We start from the raw sequence: 18,528 nt of genomic DNA on the forward strand, positions 1-18,528 counted from the left end.
ATCTAAACGTTTTCTAACAATATTTTTAAGCATTTCCACCAGCGAGCACTCCCCTCATTGAAAGCTCCCCAGTTCCGCCAAAAAAAAAAAAAAAAAAAGGATTTCTAAACAGAGATAAGTCTACACTGGCAGTTTTAGAGCTTGTTGAGTGTTGGTAGGTTTAAAACATAGTGTCAGGCTATCAGCCTATTCCAGACAGAAAAACTGTTCCTGTTCCAGTAGAATAATTAATTTAAGTGGAAATAAAATGTTTTGCCCCTGTAACACTTAAATCCTTAAATGGGAAGACACATCAACTTCATAATATGAGCAGAGGGTAAAGAAGTTTCTAATTTCTTTCCCAAGTGACACATTTTTTCTACCTAAACCATAGCAAGATGTCTTAGGTTCACATTAGCAAGACACCGGAGACAGTTATCATGTATTTTTTCCTGTGTTTCATTTTTCCTCTGTAGCCCTCTGCTGCTTCAGTAGACATTTTTGGTAGAAATACATATTACTTTGCTGTGTAAGATTTTTAAATGTCTATGTTCAGCTATTACTCATAAATAGCAATAGAATATCTTTTGCCCTAACCTTTTTTTTTTTTTTTTTTAACTGAACAGCTGTGTAGATAATATCTCAGAGTACAATACAACTTTCCAATGAAGGGCCACCCTGAGTAAGAGTAATTACCATTAGAATTCACCCATTGATTTTTTTTTCACATTTTTATCATCTATTTGAATTTTTTTTTCTTTATTTTGGTGGAACCTTTTATTTTGGAGATTGAACTTGAATTTCTTTTTGTGATCTGTATAATCAGTTGAGTAAATATTTATCAAATACATGGTAGGCATTGTGCTGAGATAACACAACTGAATTTTATATTCAAGGAATTTGTAGCATATTTATGTATACTAAATGTTTTTGGTATAGTTGATATATATCAGTGACATTTAAAATACATAGTTCCTGTATTTGGTGGGGATGGGTAGGGAGAAATGGCTCTTCTGTTACACCTATCTTCAGATTTTTCCTTCAGATTTGTGTGTGGGGGTGTGTGCGCGTGTGTCTGTCTAATGTGTTTTGGTTTCAGTATGACATGTCAGAAATCCAATTTGTTGGCATTGTGCAAATTAAATAGCTGGATGATTCACTGCCTCTTTGACTAAATTTTAGTTAAACCAACCAGAGTTGTTTCTGTGTAGACAAAGTTGCAGCATCACTTGTGGGCAGCACGAATAAAAGCCCACAAAAGCCCACGTACCCCTCATTTTCAGTTATATTTCTTAGGGTGAAACTAGAAGTTCAGGTCCAGTTTCCAGCTGTCAATGAGTAGATCAAGTGAATGGTTCCTTTAAGATTGATTCATTGAAGCCTGGAGAGACTGTTGGGAGCTCTTTAATGCCAGCTTTAAGTCGTTTAGAAAGTGGGTGTTGCTTTGACACTGTCTGCACCCAACGGTTACATTTCAGTGGCGTGGTGCATTATCATGAGGCATCCGACACTAATGCAAATTTGTGTTTGTCCATTGTTTTGACATCTTACCATCCTTCACTCTGGAGGGATATTGGAAAGTGAATTTGCAAATTATACATGAATGTTGATGAGATTTTACTCTGAGGTATAGTGTGAGAAGCAGATACTCTGGCTAAGTAAAGAAAGCACGTGCATCTTAACATTTCAAACATTATTTCATGTACAAGATAAAAAGTCGCAGGCTGCTCGGCCCTTACACAGTTATCAGAAAAAAATTTTGAGTATTTTTGTTTCATATTATTGTTTAAACATACTTGAAGTAAAACTTAGTTTCAAAATGTTCTTCCAGAAGTTAAAAAGTTAGTTCAACAATACTGTCCTGTAATTTAGGGTAAGAACGGTACCTTCAGGGAGTTTCTAGTCGTGTAAATTTATTCTGTTCCTAATAATGCTTTTTATTTCTTAAGAAATTTGGTAATTACTGAATTTGATAATACTTATTCCAGGAAATATTATATTGTGTTTTTCAATGTAAAAGTCATTATATATTTCAAATTTGATCAAAGTTCAGAATTTTAACTTGTTACTGAGTGGTATAGTCTATCAAGGTTGTATGTAGAGTTTTTCTGGATAGTCAGTGCTTCCTTAAAATGGCAAATTGCAGGGACCACCTGGTGTCATTTACTTTGATAATTTGAAGATTAAGGAGTAACTTAAAACATTGCCTGTGAAAATTTGGCACAATTCTTAGGTGATGAAATAGTAATACTCATTTTTTTCCCCTGACATGTTACAGTTCATTTTTCTGCCATTTTCTTTAAAAGCTGTCCTTACTGCTTTAGACATGACTTTACATCTACATATTAAACTGCTGGCATTCCACTGTCTTTGTCTAGGCACGTTGAGAACTATACAGTCCAATGCTGTTGTATTCTGCAGATTTCATTTTTTTCTTAACTTCTCTCAGCTCTGAAAGATTTTACGGCAGCTAAGCTACTCAGACAAAGGAAACCATTTAGGCAGTTTCAGTTTATGTTACATGTAAAGCAGATGCTTAATAAAATTAAGAATATAGTGAAGGCTCTCTTCTTCCGCACTTCACTTGTAACTATTATTTTCCTACGCAGAATGAATGTCTCTGACTGTTCACTTTCTAAACAGTAGAAGAGGGGAGAGGATCACCTCTGGCTGGCCTCCGCCCACGAGCAAGCTCACCCTGTACCTTTACTTCTGCAGGGCTTGCTTTCCGAAATCCTCCGGAAGGAAGAGGACCCCAAGACTGCATCCCAGTCTTTGCTGGTAAACCTTCGGGCTATGCAGAATTTCTTGCAGTTACCAGAAGCTGAAAGAGACCGAATATACCAGGATGAAAGGGAAAGGAGCTTGAACGCCGCCTCGGCCATGGGTCCCGCTCCGCTGATAAGCACACCGCCCAGCCGCCCGCCACAGGTGCCGTCTCCTCTTCTCCTTGACCTTCTTGTACCTTTCTTTTAAAAAAATTTAAAAAACAAAAGAAAGAACCTTGACAGATGCAGGTTTTTAAAAAACTCATATAGAGTTGCTTGAGGAAAATTTCATCCCAAATCGCTAATTCTGATACAAAAACAATATGCTACTCATTAGAAAGCAGAAAAAAATTGCTTTATATTGCTCCATTCTTTGGGGTTTTTTTTAAGGGATGAAAAGAGTCTTTAAGATAAAAACTAAAACTCAATACAAAAAAAAGAATAAAGTCGGTTTTATCCTACTAGTTTTAGAACTGCCATTTGAATAGTAAATAAATAAAAACAAGTCCATTTGTATTTACCGTTTACAGTGTGAACTGCAGCTGGTACAGTTACGCATCATCTCGTTTGTAGTCTTTCATTCTGAAATTTTATACAGCCCATGAAGGCGGCTTTAAGTGGGGCTAAGGAATTCAGTCTGTCTTCCTAGAAATGGGCACATTTTCTAAGTTTTTGGTTACCTGTAAGGAAGGAAAAATGTTGCCCTCCAGGGAATTTTGTGGCTGAACTTCTGTGTTGTTGTTCTTTAATTTTTATTTTTATTTGTACATGTTTACCTACATAATGATGGCATCCGTTGTGGGGAGTGGGTACGTGGCCACAGCACATCTTAATTCCTTTGATGCCCCCTTCCCCTCCCTCTCGCTCTTCCTTCCATCTCTGTCCTTTTCCTCATTTGTCCTTTGCTCATGTTTTCTATTGTATTATTTAAAACATCAAGTTTAGTAGTAGCCTTAGAATTATTATAAGAATTCAATACATTAATATAAACTCATAGATAAAAATTGGTGGGGGGCAATGCTCAAAGTCCACAAGCAGGTCATTTTGTTCCATGGTTAATTTGTGGCTTTCACAACCCTCAAAAGTAAGGTCAACTAAAATGAATAAAAACAATATGAAACCCCAAGTCAGGTATTCATATAAAATACTGTCATACTGAAATTTTGTGAAGCTTTATTTTTTCCATCATAAAAAGGCATATATTTCTAAGTATAGAAATCTGCAAAAGCCTATTCAGCAGCAAAGATGAAACTCCTACAAACACTCCATAAGTGAGAAATAGCCAAAATATTCAGCCACTTGTTGAGGCTCTCTCTAGTCTTTATCTAGTCTTGCTGTCAATCAGAGCAGAGTGAAAGGAAATCATGGCTGAAATGGTGAACAAGAAGTCCTGTTTCTGCAGGAGAGAGGGAGAAAAATGGCAACTACATATATCTATATGTCTGTATCTATCTACATATATCTATGAAACCACCTCCCTACCTGTGCACACTGAGTTTCATCTGTAGTAAACCCTTCTATGAAATACTTTCTAAAATACAGAAAGAAGAATTCTCTCTGTATAAACATACATGGATACATACACATATGCCTTTTGTCAAAATGATTAAATAAGACCTTCCTCGGCCCTGGTTAACACTTGCTTAGCACGTCTAGAGTTAATGTGCGTACCATAATTAGTTAACACTGCTCTGTAGTCACCACTCACTGGCCTCTGGGCAGAGCTATTTTGCTTGTCGCTTATCTGCAATGCTAATGAAAGAATAGCTTTCTAGAGACCAATATAATTTTCAGCGCTGAACACCCCCTTTTTAAAATCTGCCCAAATATCTGACCTGATGATTTCTTATACAGCTTTTGTTTTCATATTTTTCTAGGATTGTGTTTCCCAAATGTGATTATGCTATCTTTATTCTTTAGACAAAATGACACTAATTCTTATTAAATGCTACTTGTTTTTATGTACTCTTTGAAGATGATACTGTGCTTTCTTGTGTATATATATATATATATGAAGGTGGTTTTTTTGTTTTGTTTTGTTTTGTTTTGTTTTGCTGTGGTAAGTGGTGGTAGAAAATATGTGCCTTTGGCCTGGGTTATTGATTACCTGGTTAAAGCACCCTTAATTGTACAGAGTATTTCTTCTCAAGACAGATACACTGAGGCTGTAGCTCTATGGTAGAGCATTTGTTTAGCATGCAGAAGGCTCTGCTTTCCATCCCTTGTATTGTCAAAAAATGAAGGCTCAAGACTGAGCCCATAGCTTACAGTACTGAGCCAGCAATGAATATGTTGTGGAAATACTGTAAATGTTGAGTGACCTTTCAAAGGAAATGCTTCTCTTAATGAAGTATTATTGGCCATTTAACCAAATTCTGAAATGATTGACTGATTCATGTAATTTTATTTTATGGCTATAATATACATCTTTAAGGTATCTTACTTGCCTCCCAAAGAATATCATTACTCAGGATTACAGTAAAGCTCAGTACCAAACTGTTTGTTAAATTTTAAGAAATTCTTGGCCAGGTGTGGTGGCACATGCCTATGATCCCAGTATTTGGGAGGGTGAGACAGGAATATTGCTGTAAGTCTGAGGCCAGGGTGGGCTACAAAATGAGTTCAAGACCATCTTGAACTGCATAGTGAAACCCTGTTTCAAAAAGACAGAAAAATATATCCATAGACATTCTTGTTATATTAGAGGTATTATTACAAAATGAGTACTTCAGATGTGGAATAAACATCCCATAGCACAGTTGAATTCGTAATGTTTTGCAGCAGCTGAAGTTGAACTCTTAAACTGGAGCTAATGCAATACTTAACAGGTTTTAATAAGCTTATTATAAATGGCTGAAAAGGGAGGGGGGAAATTGAGGCAATCACAGATACAAAAGAATGCTACAAATTTTGGTCTCCTTTAATTTTGTTTTCCCAAGAAGGACTGTGTGAAATCAGTGTGTATTTTATTTCCCCAAAATGAAGAGATTTGAAACTTACTTTGAGCCAACTTTTGGGCTTGAATTGAATTTAAACCCTGATTTCTTTCTAGAGAATTACAGGTTGCAGAACTACAATTAAGTGGCTCATGAAAAACCTACCCCACCTTCACTCCTGAGAGACTAGATTCTCTTTCAGCTCCTTAAAGGATGCAGGTCATACATAAAATGAAATTAGAATGTGCTTGGAATATATTAAACCAAGCAGCTCAACTGTTGAGGCACTTGAATTCCTTAGGGACTTTAGTCTGCAAGATTTTCCTGTCTACGGGCATTTCAGGTAGAGTTCTTAGAGATACCTCACCTGGGGAGACTCAGACCAGCCTCAGCAAATAGATGTTTGGACCCTCCTGTGCATAACAGCCTCTATTTGCTAAAAGTGTATTTTCACAACTTGTTCTAATTCAAGAAATAAGAATGTCCTCACTTGCAAGTGATTCACAGTTCTCTAAGCACCTTAATGTATATTAATTCATTGAATCCTCACACCAACCTTTTGGTAAGAGAAAAATGAGAAATTATAGTGAAAGGTTGAATTCAAGTGGTCAAATCCCTTGTAAGTCTGTGGTTCTGTCTTTTACCTCCTCATCAAAATATAAATAGTTTATTTTTGAAAGAGGGAAATGAAGCCTGGGGATTTTTTCTGCTTGTCATACAGAATAGGAAGTTGTATTGTTAGATAAGAAGAAGGAACATATGGGAGAACATTGATCTGGTGGAATAAATGAACGCTGGGCAAGTGAGCTCCATAGAAAGCATTGAGCAGTGGAGTGTTTCTGATGTATGGAAAATACGCTTCCAAACTGTGATAAATGAAAATACCTAGGAAAACCCAGTCCCTTCAGACTTCCAGGTCCTACAAGTTGTTTTTCTTGCCATGCTTTACACATTTGCCTTATGAGTTTACCAGAAGAATTTTATTAATAATAATTAGTGATTTATCTCTTCTGAGGAATTGTCCCATAGCACAGGTCAATTTTGAATTGAGCATTTCTACTTCAAGTCTGTGCTTATTCTGGTTTTTGTGTATTTTTATACAAGTGTCTTTGGGAGTTAAATTAATTTTGTAATTCCAGTTTCCATAAAGACTGTTTGAAAGCATATAATTATCAAGTTATAACTTTTACATGAATTATAATTTTTTTTTGTTTTACATTGCTACATGATTCCTTAGTTGCTTCTGAAGCAAGGTTTGATGTGTTATAACAATGCTTAGCAAATGTTCAGAATTCATATAAAAACACATATTTAATCTGGTAACCCTTGATGAAATCCCTGTATAATATGCTGGAGGCTCATTTGATTTCAGCTGTAGTTACAAGCATGAACTTAACCCTTGATGAAATGTTTGTTGTGGAAAACGTTAAGATCGTATTAGTAAAACACTTCGTCATCTCTTAAAAGCTAAAAGACCTTTAAAGTCTAGATTTGGAAGATAATGTTGTTCCAGTGCAATAAAGAAATGTTTAGGAGGATCAAGCCATGGTATTAAAGATAGGGTTAAATATATGAAAATTTAACACAAGAGTCCCGTGTTTCTTAAACAACAGGACTGAGAAAGCTGCAGCCCTGCTGGGTGATGCGTACCTGTGATCCCAGCATTCCAGAGGCTAAGGCAAGAGATTACTGCAAGTTAGTTTGGCCTGTATAATGGGTTCAAGACCAGCCCAAATGACATAGAGCCTGTCTCAACAACAAAACAAAGAGAGCTTATGGTTTCCATGCTTGGGAAAATAAATTTGTTAGATTTGTAGTATCAGTTATAACTGTGAACTAGATTTAGCAAGGAACTTCCACAAAGGAGGTCAGTGTGTCTTCATTTTGTTTTGAAAAGGCCTTTATAGCAAGGTGAACTCCATGCAACTCTGTAATCTCTAAGAATGAGCATCAGACAAACCTATAATTTTAACCTTGAGCCATGAAGAAATTACTTAACCTCTTTGTTACAATTCTTTTTTCAATTTGAAAATCATGCTACTGTGAGCTGTTATGTAAGTTAAGAAGTTAATATACATTTACAAAATGCCCAACACATAATAACCAACTAATATATGTCAGCCTTTATTATTATAATTATTAAAAGTATATAAGAATTTAATTTTGTGTATGTGAGAGCTGTGTGCTTGCAGGCAAGCGGTTCTTCTGCATGAGACGAGCCCAGTTCCCACCATTCAGGACCAAAGGAGAGTTTGTTTTGTATAACCTGAAAATATGATTTGATGAATTTAGCAATCTATGAAGAATCAGAAAAATACAGTTTTTATGGGAAATGTGTGTTCTGCTGCACAATTTCAGTGAAATGAAAAGCAGACCGTAGTGCTGCACTCGTCCGCCTAGGAGAGGGTGGATCGCAGAAGCTCCCAATCCTAACGACTTCCCTGGCGCCGTGGTAATAATGGAGTAGTGCACCTCACCTTGATAAAAGCTATTCAGAAGGCAGCTGCCTTTATTTTACCTACCTCCTGTGCTATTTACGGAGAAGAGCTGAAGAGTAGTTTGTTTTGCCTGGAACGAACTACTTTATGAATTTTAATGTGTGATATAATATTAAAAGCTAAACCCGGATTAAAGGTTTTTTTTTCTTTTTCTTTTTTTCCTGGTACTAAGCTAAAATAGTACTTAGTAGAGTGAGATACAAAGATTTTTGTTTCCATTTTTACCTGGGGAAAAACTCGGCTGTCATAGTTTGAAAAGCTGTCCGAGTCAGTTACCCTTAAGCAATAGCTTAAGGTTAGAGGGGGGAAATGTGATTCCAGAAATCTAATAGCTTATCTACGATAAGATGCGTATCTGGGCCCAGAAGATGATAAAGAGGAGCTTTTCTAAGTATTTTCTAAATGAGTAATTCAGACAGAAACTTTCTAACAACGTTTTTTAAAGTTTTTGTCCTCCCTTCCTCCTTCCTCTTCCTCTTCCTCTTTTTCTTCCTAATGTTTCGTGCATATTTGTTTTACACTTTGGTTTGTGTTGGCCCCTAAGAAATGAATATTTGTTTTTTGTTTGTCTAGAATTCTTGCTTGTTGGTTCAAGTTGTATTTCCTTTATTAAAAAAGAAATTTTTAGAAACAGAATCCCAGAGTTGAAACAGATGATTGTAGCCCACCTCAATGATAAATTTTCCAATGTAATTTTCACAGAAGAATGAAAATTGCATAAAAAGAGACCAATTTTCCAAATCTGTTCTTAACTGTCACTAAGTAGATTGCTACTAGGAAACTGTTTCTTCCAAGGCTCTGGACTTTATTCCTCAATTAACATGACATTGGATTTTCAAAGCAATTGAAATGCCCTTTTTTCTTTCATTTAAGCAGTGAGAAAAATAGGTATTGAAAGGTGCCCTGTGGGGTGGTCAGATCTATCCCTCTGCTGCAAAGCAAGACCACCCCAGAACAACATTTCAGATCTCCCCAAAGCAACCTTGTAGGCAATTTATGGTAATAGGGTTAACTCTTCTAGCTCCTAAAGTGGTATTTAGCAGATTATTGCTCCAAAGCCCACTTCTCAGTGGCCTTGTCATTAATACCCAGTGCCCTTGCTTCCTAGACTCCCAGAGCTGGAAAAGAGCTCTGGAAATGTGACCTAGCCTCTTGCAGTCCACCTCCAGGTGATAGTGTAAGGGAGCCAGTGAGGCACTATTACCTGCCATGTGGTCTTCAGGACTGCGGTCCAACCACCACACTGCCCTGTCCTTTCCCTTAGGGGGTGATGTCAGGGTGGAATACGCTTCAGGATGGACAAGAGGCACAATGTTTTCTGGACTAGAAATTAGAAAAATTCAGAAAGTACATTCATTACAAAGGAGGTTCACATTTATTCTTGAGTACTGAATTTTCTGAGATAACATCTGTATTATTTTCTAGACAGATGTTTTGAGGACAGAGTGAAATAAAACTACAAAAACTTACAGTTTGATTAGAGATGTGTTAGTGCCGAAAAAGCATCCTTTTATCCTAAAATGCACCTAGTTTTCTGTTGTACATAGTTTGTTAGAATTTTTAATAATCAGAAAGGCTCTAGAATACAGAAACATAAATGACACCAAGAAGTGAGGTCCTCAGTGAATTTATGGGGAAAAGTATAGCCCTGAATCTGTAGTAATCCTTTACTTCCACTTTTACGAATTTCTCAGTTAAAAAGATGATCTACATAGTTCACATGTGTATTCAAGGCTAGTTTATATAAGTGCATCATAAAAATTAAAGTTGGAGTTAAAAAATACTAGTGATATCAAATTTTGATATGGTTTCATTTTCTCCCTAAAATTTTGTGGCATTTTTCTGCCGATAACTGTTTTTCATTACTGTGCAGGGCATCAGTACTAATCTTGCACTCAGGATTATATGATGATACAGTTTGTTATAATAATGTTCTATTAAATGTTGTGAAACATTTTCTTATTGTCTGGTTCCACAAGTCAAAAGGAAATAGTTGTATACAAGAGTGCCAGGAAAAGATGAAATAATTATACAGAACAGCTTGGACATGCACGTGTAAAATGCAACCAGCCTTTATGATAATTAAGCAAGGCAGTCTACCTGTTTCATGGATGGATAGAAGATTTAAATATGCAGTTCTGCAAATGGCTTTGTTATGGAAGATTTTTAAAATGAAGCATAAGAGGAAAAGGCATAAAAGAGTCTAAAATTAAAAAGGCCATAGTATATAATAGCTATTAGTGATGCAATTGTCTATTAGGCACCGGGCACCCAGTGAAGATATGGCATCGTGCGTTATGATTTTAATTGTGAATTTCCGTTGTTAGGATTGCAATGGAAGGTAATTGGGAGACAATTAGTTTAGGGTTTTCAAGTCTTTGAAACTATTCTGTTTTCCAGAAAACTTACTTTATGGCATTATAATTCCTGGTTGTCAGCTGGCAGTTGCTGTCACATTACAGATGCAATCATCTGTGACAATGTGACTTCCTTAACTTAACCAATCTGATCTCAGGGCAATAAGTAATGTTGAATGACTGTACTGTTGATCACCTTGATCATAAAAGGAGCAACAGTGTCTAGTTTGGATGCTGAGCCTGAGAAGCTTCAAAACAATTTGGCCAATGAAAAATGACAGCCATATTCAAAACTGTTTTGTAGGTGAAAACAGCTACAATTGCCTCTGAGAGGAATGGGAAACCAGAGAACAATACCATGAACATTAATGCTTCCATTTATGATGAGATTCAGCAGGAAATGAAGCGTGCTAAAGTGTCCCAAGCACTGTTTGCAAAGGTTGCAGCAACCAAAAGCCAGGTAAGAGCCTCTGTGTGGCATTGCAAGTATTTATCTTCGATGCCTATGGAGTTTTCATTAACAGAGGTATCGATTTGGACATGGACCGGGATTACTGAGAGGTCGTAATCCCTGGGATTATGTGTAACTTCTCAGATGAAATAGTTGCTTTTGTTTCCTTTCAACGGCCACTTCCAAATTAGGGATTTATCTGTCAGTCAGTGAACAGCTGCTTTCAGAAGAGTAACAATGCAGAGAAAGTTTCATAGAAAAAGTTACTTTTGTTTCATTGTTAGGTGGATCATAATTTTCATTGTAAAATAGGACATACAGTTTCTTCTGTTCGAACCTATTGCAACAAACTTCACACACCTTTATATATTAGTGATAGCTTTTACATAGACATAAATAAGATGCATAAATTGAATTAGCACTAGGAACTTTGTACAGCTCAGTTGAATTACTGAGTAGACTTGAGTCGGGCAAGTTGCAGATCTCTGCGAAACAAGATAAAAGCAAAGGATGCTTACTGCGGCCTCTGTCGGTTTAACTGTCACATGCTGATAATTTTTATTCATTAAAAGTAGAATCATCTGTAAGAACAAACTTCTAGCTGCCTATAAACCCTTCTTCAAGAATACTTTTTAAAGGATCAGAAGAATACTAAGTTTTCTTCCCCTGCAAAGGATTTGATAACACTACCAAGGTGAGATTTAGAGGCAATCAAGGGCTCCAGGTGAGATTTGAACAACTTGAAATTGTACACAAGTATATTTTCATTATTATTAATGGGCCCTCTTTTGCCTAACATCCTGGCTGTTGTCAGTCTGTGATAAAATATATAATTCTGGGAGTATTTATGACACAGTGTATTTATAACACTAACCTTTGTAGCTTTTTAAAAATTGTACTTGATCAAACTTAATGGTCGTGCTTAATGGGAGTTTTACTTCAGAAAAATGTTCTTGTTTAAGTTATAGGCTGGATGAAGTACTTAAGGGATATCTTGGAAATGTTATATAAAAATGATTAAACTCAAGCTGTGGACTGTAAAAATTATAGCTTTATAGGCCACATGCCTGCCTACCCTTCAATCACTGTCAAAGTGATAATTTCTACAATAATATGTTTCTTTTATTGTGAGATTCTAAACATCAAGTGCTGTTTAAACATTAAACTGAATTGTTTATGTTAGTGCTGTACTCAGCGTGCCATACATCGGGCCACCGTAATCTCTCATGGAATGTAAAATTCTGTCATGAATCATGGCTTGTATATCGGAAATTACTGTAATTTTGATTGGAAATTACAGGGCTCTTGAAATGTTTCTAATTATGATAGAATGTTAGAGCCGCTTCAAACCTGTGTGCTTCTTCAGATGTCTTCATTTACATGCCAAGACTATGCATTAAGGAGAAATGTCCTGTTCTCACTTTACCCACCCACCCTGCACATTCTTGTTTTGACTATTTAGTCTAATTATGATGAGGATCTCTTATTTAAATATATATTATTTTGCCTTTCTTTCTGATCTTACATCTTTTTTTCTGACCTGTCTAATTAACAGGAATAACAGTGTGCATTCCTACAAGAGCTGAGCACTTTCCCCAAATCTCCAAAACGGGAAAACTAGACATGTGTTACTATAATCGGGTCAGCCTTAAAAACAAAATAAACAAAAATTAATAGTGAGGCTTTTCAGTAAGTAGCATCAGTTACCTGTCACTGTCATTTCATCCACCCGCCCTTCCTCCAGTTTGCTTTTTGATCACAGTGTCCTATGACTAACAGTCCCTTTACTACCTTCAGTCTGATTCTTTTAAAGGATACCCTGCTTTTCTCTCTCTGAGGCTGATTGAGTAACTGTTCAGAAAGCATTAGCAGTTTGTCTGATATGGTACTGTGTATGGTGTCCTGGGAGGTTTTTTTGCCATTTGTGCCTTGTGATTCACAGTGCTCCAAAGTCCCCATTTCAGCAGTGTTGATGGGCAGTTGGTATCACATGATGGTGTGTTTTCCCCAAGACCCCAAGTTTTAATTACTGGTTGAGTGAAAATCCCGGAGGCTAACTACAGGCTGTGGAGTTCTGCAGACTGCTTTCATTCTTTTCAATGGTCCTTCATTCCTGATTTCTGATGTATTCTAACTCCCTAGAAGAGCATTTTTATAGTTTTCTTGTAGTTGTTCAGTTTAAATAGTAAGGTTAGGAAAGTAAGAACAAAGATTGATGATTACTTCAAATAAGATGGGTAAAAACCATGTACATTACCAACAGAAAATTAGGAAGGAAAGGTGGCCATTTACTTACATTATATTCCACTGTGCTATCTTGTGGGGGGAACAAAAGCTAACAAATACCCCCCAAAATAGAATCTTCAAGTCATACTGACCTTTCTCATTTAATTTCTCATAGTCAAACTTGGTAATTTCTAAAATAGTTATCTATGTCCCAAGATGCTGTGTGCAAATTTCCTCAGTTTACACATGAGTGTCACTCAGCTAATAGTGCCAACTCTAAATTGCGTCCCTCAAAATATGTTAGTAATCTCTTGGCTTCAAGGCAGCACCAGTGCAAAGTTACACCAGCTGCAGGGAAGAGGAATTTGAGGATATTGGGGTAGTTGACGGAAGAACAAGCAAGGGCTTTCTTTTCTTCATTGACTTGTTCATTGGACGGAGGTTCATACTGACATGGGGCTCATGGAATCCTGGCGTTTTCCTGGCTGATAGAAGTGAATGTATATGGTGGAAGGGCTGAAGGTGACCAGCTGTGTCTCTGGCACCCACAGTATCAAGAAATTGTTTAAACATGTTGAGCCCAAGATTCTTTTAACATAAGAGGAAGTCATGTGCTGTAATATATACTGAAGCACTTTTAAATTTTATAACACTATGCAGGATTGTATGTCATAACGTGCTCCATAAGTTCAGTCCTCCATAGATATAAGAGACTTATTCATCATGTATTTCTGATACCTTTCATTTAAAAAGTTAAGGTGCTCCGCAATGATTAATGCACAAAATATTTTCAGTAAAAGAAGCTAACTTGTGTAGATTCCACCATTTCACATGTATTACATTCTCTTCGATGAAGAATGGAAATGAGATTGTTTTTACCTCTAATAGAACCGTCTGAATAAAATATGCAACTGAAAACTGAAGGTAGGCTACTTTTTTGCTTGGTTGGGAAAGCAGGCTAATGCAAACTTTAAATAGATGATGTGCTTTAAACATAATGTGAATAGCTACAAATGAATACACTTTATATTCTGGGTATTCAAATAAGCAGCAGTTTTTCCAAGTGAATCATACTGGAATTTTATCAAACATTTAGTCTGATAACATTCAAATAATTATGAGAGCAGAATTTGCTAATTTTACTGTTTAAAAAAATAGTTGATTTGGGTAATAACCATTATGGTATCAAGGTTCAGTTACTGTTCATTGGTTATAGTATTTTCATATGGGAGACGGAAATGGAATTTTTTCCTTAATAGTGGCAGATGTTAGAATCTAATTTTACTCCACAGCAAACCCCTTGAGAGCTCTGAGACGTAAGGTGTGTGTCCAGCAAAGGGACATTAGCAGCGCCGTAGGCCTGGCCTTGTACACCGGATTGTGACATTGGTGTTCATGTTTGCAGGGGTGGAGTCTGCAGATGCAGCAGCACAGTGAGTAGAGGGCTTTCACCACCCCCTGGCACCACCCCCTGTGCTTAGAAAATGCTTTTTCTCTCGTGCTTTATTAACCAGGGTATTTCACGACTGGTTGTGAAGATTTTATTTAACTGAAAATACTTTCAGCACAGTCTTTTGTAATGTCTGGAGTTACAGGACTCCAGCCACTGCAGCTTTGGCTGGATTGACAGGTATGGTTTTCAGCACTAAAATAATGAAAATCCTGTCTTTGCAAAAACAGTACTAGTAGATGAGACCGAGTAATTTAAAACCTTTTTCTTTCTTCCATCTACGTTTTATACACTTCTGTCTTTGAAATTCAGGGTGATTGAGAGAGAATAATTTAGAAGAGTAGGGAGAAATAATATTTCAGTATTCTTTGAGTTTGGAAGTTTAAAAAAAAAAAAGCCACTTAATTCTGTCCTGTAGGTTTGGAAGTTTCTAGATGGTGATTAGAATGTCTTAAATACAACGCAGACTACATCAATCAGTGGGCTAGAAATAAAGCTAAGAATATAATTTTTCTTTTTTTTTGTATTTAGTACAGGGTCTTTAAGGTCTCACTACATAGATCTGACTCATAGTGATTCTCCTGTTTTTAGCCTCCCAAGCGCTGGGATTACAGGCGCACACCACCACGCCTGGTCTCAAGTGCATCTCAGGGTGCCCTGACGGTGGGGCAAGCGTGGCACACAGGGGATTGAACCCCTGCCGCTGCACTCTGCCTACTTTAGTCCAGTGAGCTATCTGGCCGGCCCTAAAAATATAATTTTAGCTTCTGGAAATTAGAATCTATAACAAAATCCTGGAATGAAATCTCTTGTGACTCTGTATTTTGTCTCTTTTAGCATGCTACAGAAGGCACTTTTTATTTTGTTAGTGTTAAATTACATTTCATGGAAGCCACAGGTGGTAGCTACGTGTGTTGATTCCTTCAAAACGAGTGTGTCACACAGGCTGCTGCCCCAGATCTCACCTGGGTAGTGATCTACTCAGGCACAGCCAGGAGCCCTGCAGACCTGAGCATTAGAGCAAGTCCTTTTCCCGCGCTGCAGCCTTTCATAGCGGCCTCGCAGGAGATGTTTGCCTGGTGTCCTAGGATTTTCTTCTGTTGGGCACATGCAGTTCCCTTCAGCTACTATCTGAAGAGAGGTGGTCCCTCCACACACCTCCCTCTGGGCCTTTGTTTTTTAAACTGGGTAGAAGAGACCCTGGGCAGACACAGATCAGGTTTCCTCATTGGTTTTCTTGAAAGAGGAAAGGGCAAGAGGGTAATGTGTGGGGACGAAGGCGTCTAGCCTCAGCCATCTGCCCCGGTTGAGATTAGCAGACATTTTTGGAGTCTCCCGTGCCGAGCTTATGCGTCAGAGGAAGGCGTTCATTGCTCAGGGTGTTCCATGTGAGTAACCGCTGCGCTAAAGCCTTTCGTGTCTAAACAGTGGGAATCCATACTGGTTTCTGGTTTCTGTAAATGATTTTTATATGTCTATTTGAATGCCAAGCAGTACTGTTGAAACTAATGGCTTTAAATATTGCAACTTTCTGATACGCTGACAGTGCATGATATATGTTATGTAATTTTTTTTTTTTAAAGAGCTGCATAATTTTTGAGATTTCTGTGTTCTGAAAATTAGCATATGTTTTAGGAATCTAGGGTCTTATCAAGGAGGTCTAGAATTGTATAAGCATTTAGTTAATCTATTAGATCTTTGGCTAAGAAATGCTTTATCTCCTAGGTACTTGGGGGTAAACTTTAACAAATGGATTAAGAGATCTTTGGCTATCTTGTTGCTACTTTCAAATTACTTATTTAGCTTTCTCTTTTTAACTCTAAAATTGATTAGATTGGAAGCCCTGAATCCACTTCTGTAATCCACTTTAAAAAGCTAACCATTACAAAATATAGTCTATAGTCATTGAACATGGTTTCATGGTTTCTCCATTTTTTAGAAATATCTCAAAAATTTCAGGTAGGACTTAAAATTATATATATATATATATATATATATATAGTAATATATAAGTGCGTATATATTGGGCTAACTCTTTAAAGAGGGTCATCTTGTGAGAAAGGACAAGGCAGGGTACTGCAGGAGCACTTTCCAGCAGGACAGCCCTGCAGTGTGCGTATCTAGAAACGGACCCACCAGGCACATATTCCCAAGAACTGCTGTCATCATAGGCCACTTCTGTACTACAGTGTAGCAGAGGCTAACGAGTAGGAATTAAGGCTGTTGTTTTATGGGGGCGGGGCCTCTCTATTTGGAAGCCCTACTGTGTTCAGCTGAGAGTCAGTTCTTCAGGACAGGCTCGGGGACCTGGAGAAACTGGAGTAGGGAGGAGAACAAACCAGAGGAGTTTACCCCATCATTGCCTCAAAACTTAATGTTATTCAGTTAAACAGAACACAGCTGTAGCACTGATAAAATCCTTTAACAAACTACCAAATTAAAAGACAGTATTTCTAAGAAGTCTCAGTAGTTCTCTTTTATGTTTTTGATAATGAAAGGTGGGTTTTATTTTAACTCTATACCTTTTTTCCCCTTACATGAGAAATGAAAATAAAGGCACAATGAAATGAATGAGCTATGAAAATGCATTTATGCAAAATGACAATAGAAAAATAGCTTCTGAAAGAAGCTGTACTATTAAAATTTCACATCAGTGAAAGTGCTAAGAGAAGGATGGAAGAACTTATAGTAAGTACAGTAATAGGAATCTAACGTAGAATTTTTTTCTCTTCTATGCGGAGTACCCTTAGGTATCTGAAAAGTAACTTTAGAGAGGACTCATTTTTCCAAGAGTTCTTGTTATACCTTTATACTGCAGTTCTTTTCTTAACAAAATAACACAACTCATCAGACCACCTTTTTAAAAATAAATGTATTTTAGAGATTAGTAGAAATATAAAAAAAAAGAAATATAACTGTCCTTTATCATTAAATACCTTATGCAAAGAGAAGCTCGGCACAGTTTGTGTCATTGACATATAGTTATCAGATTAATGAAGTTGTTTCTTTCCTCTAAGTCTTAATCTACTTCTGTTGTATGTTAATAGAACTCCTACTCTGATTTCTTGATTCAACATTTCCAGTTGCTTTTGTGTATTTTTTTTTTTTAAGCAATTCTTTTTTTTGACCAGTACGCCTCAAGAATTGGGCTTAAACACACTGTTTCATGAACTGCTGGCCTTGTCGGCTGCCCCATGCCTCTGATTCTGTAAATCAGATCATAGGCAGCATGCTGTCATATAATAAGGTGTCTGATCCTTATTACCAGTTTGTTGATGCGCAGACTCCTTCAAATTGACCATTGCAACACATGGTTTCCCCTGAAACTAGCTGTGATAATTAGCGTGGTTCTAATGAGACAGAATGTCACTGATCTTGTGCTGAACTGTCGAGTATCGGCGCTACGGATGGGAACTGTCAGAGCCTGCCATCTGTGACAGCGCTTGGCATATTCCAGTGGCAAGGTAGAGCATGCTCAATAGGCTATTTTCAAACAAATGGCTCTTTTCTTGACGAGGGCCCTATGTTCTCTACAACTGGAAGAACGTATGACCCAACTTGGTGCTATGCTAAAGCCCATGTTGAGATCCACATGCAGATAAATTTTTAAATCTCTCTCACAGGTTATGTAAGAGGGAATCCTTTGTTTAGAAGGTGAATTGTAAGTGGTATTCTTTCCTCCCTGGTTTTTGTTTACTGTTCTCTTAGCCTCTCCCTAATGTCCCATATTGTCAGTTAATAGTAAAGCACTCATTTCAGATTCTTTTCCCCAAATTTAAAATTGCCTTGTTTAGGAGAGATTTGTTGAGGAGTTGGCGCTGGCACTTAATGATAAAGCAGTCTGATTTAACAGAGGGAAAAGG

At 37.1% G+C, this 18,528-nt stretch overlaps 1 protein-coding gene across 5 annotated transcripts in view; it reads left to right on the forward strand.

The window, feature by feature from the left end:
- The window catches only part of Satb1 (SATB homeobox 1), a 74,440-nt gene that overhangs the window by 34,735 nt on the left and 21,177 nt on the right, over window positions 1-18,528 (forward strand). For all 5 annotated transcript variants that reach the window (XM_023715744.1, XM_004631595.3, XM_023715746.1 and 2 more), the window contains 2 exons: window positions 2,698-2,910; window positions 10,843-10,998. In XM_023715744.1, the coding sequence (XP_023571512.1) occupies window positions 2,698-2,910; window positions 10,843-10,998 (369 nt within the window). The remainder of the gene's footprint in view (window positions 1-2,697; window positions 2,911-10,842; window positions 10,999-18,528) is intronic.

The sequence above is a fragment of the Octodon degus genome, unplaced genomic scaffold (genome assembly GCF_000260255.1).
Source record: "Octodon degus isolate 3935 unplaced genomic scaffold, OctDeg1.0 scaffold00043, whole genome shotgun sequence".
Lineage (NCBI taxonomy): Eukaryota > Metazoa > Chordata > Mammalia > Rodentia > Octodontidae > Octodon > Octodon degus.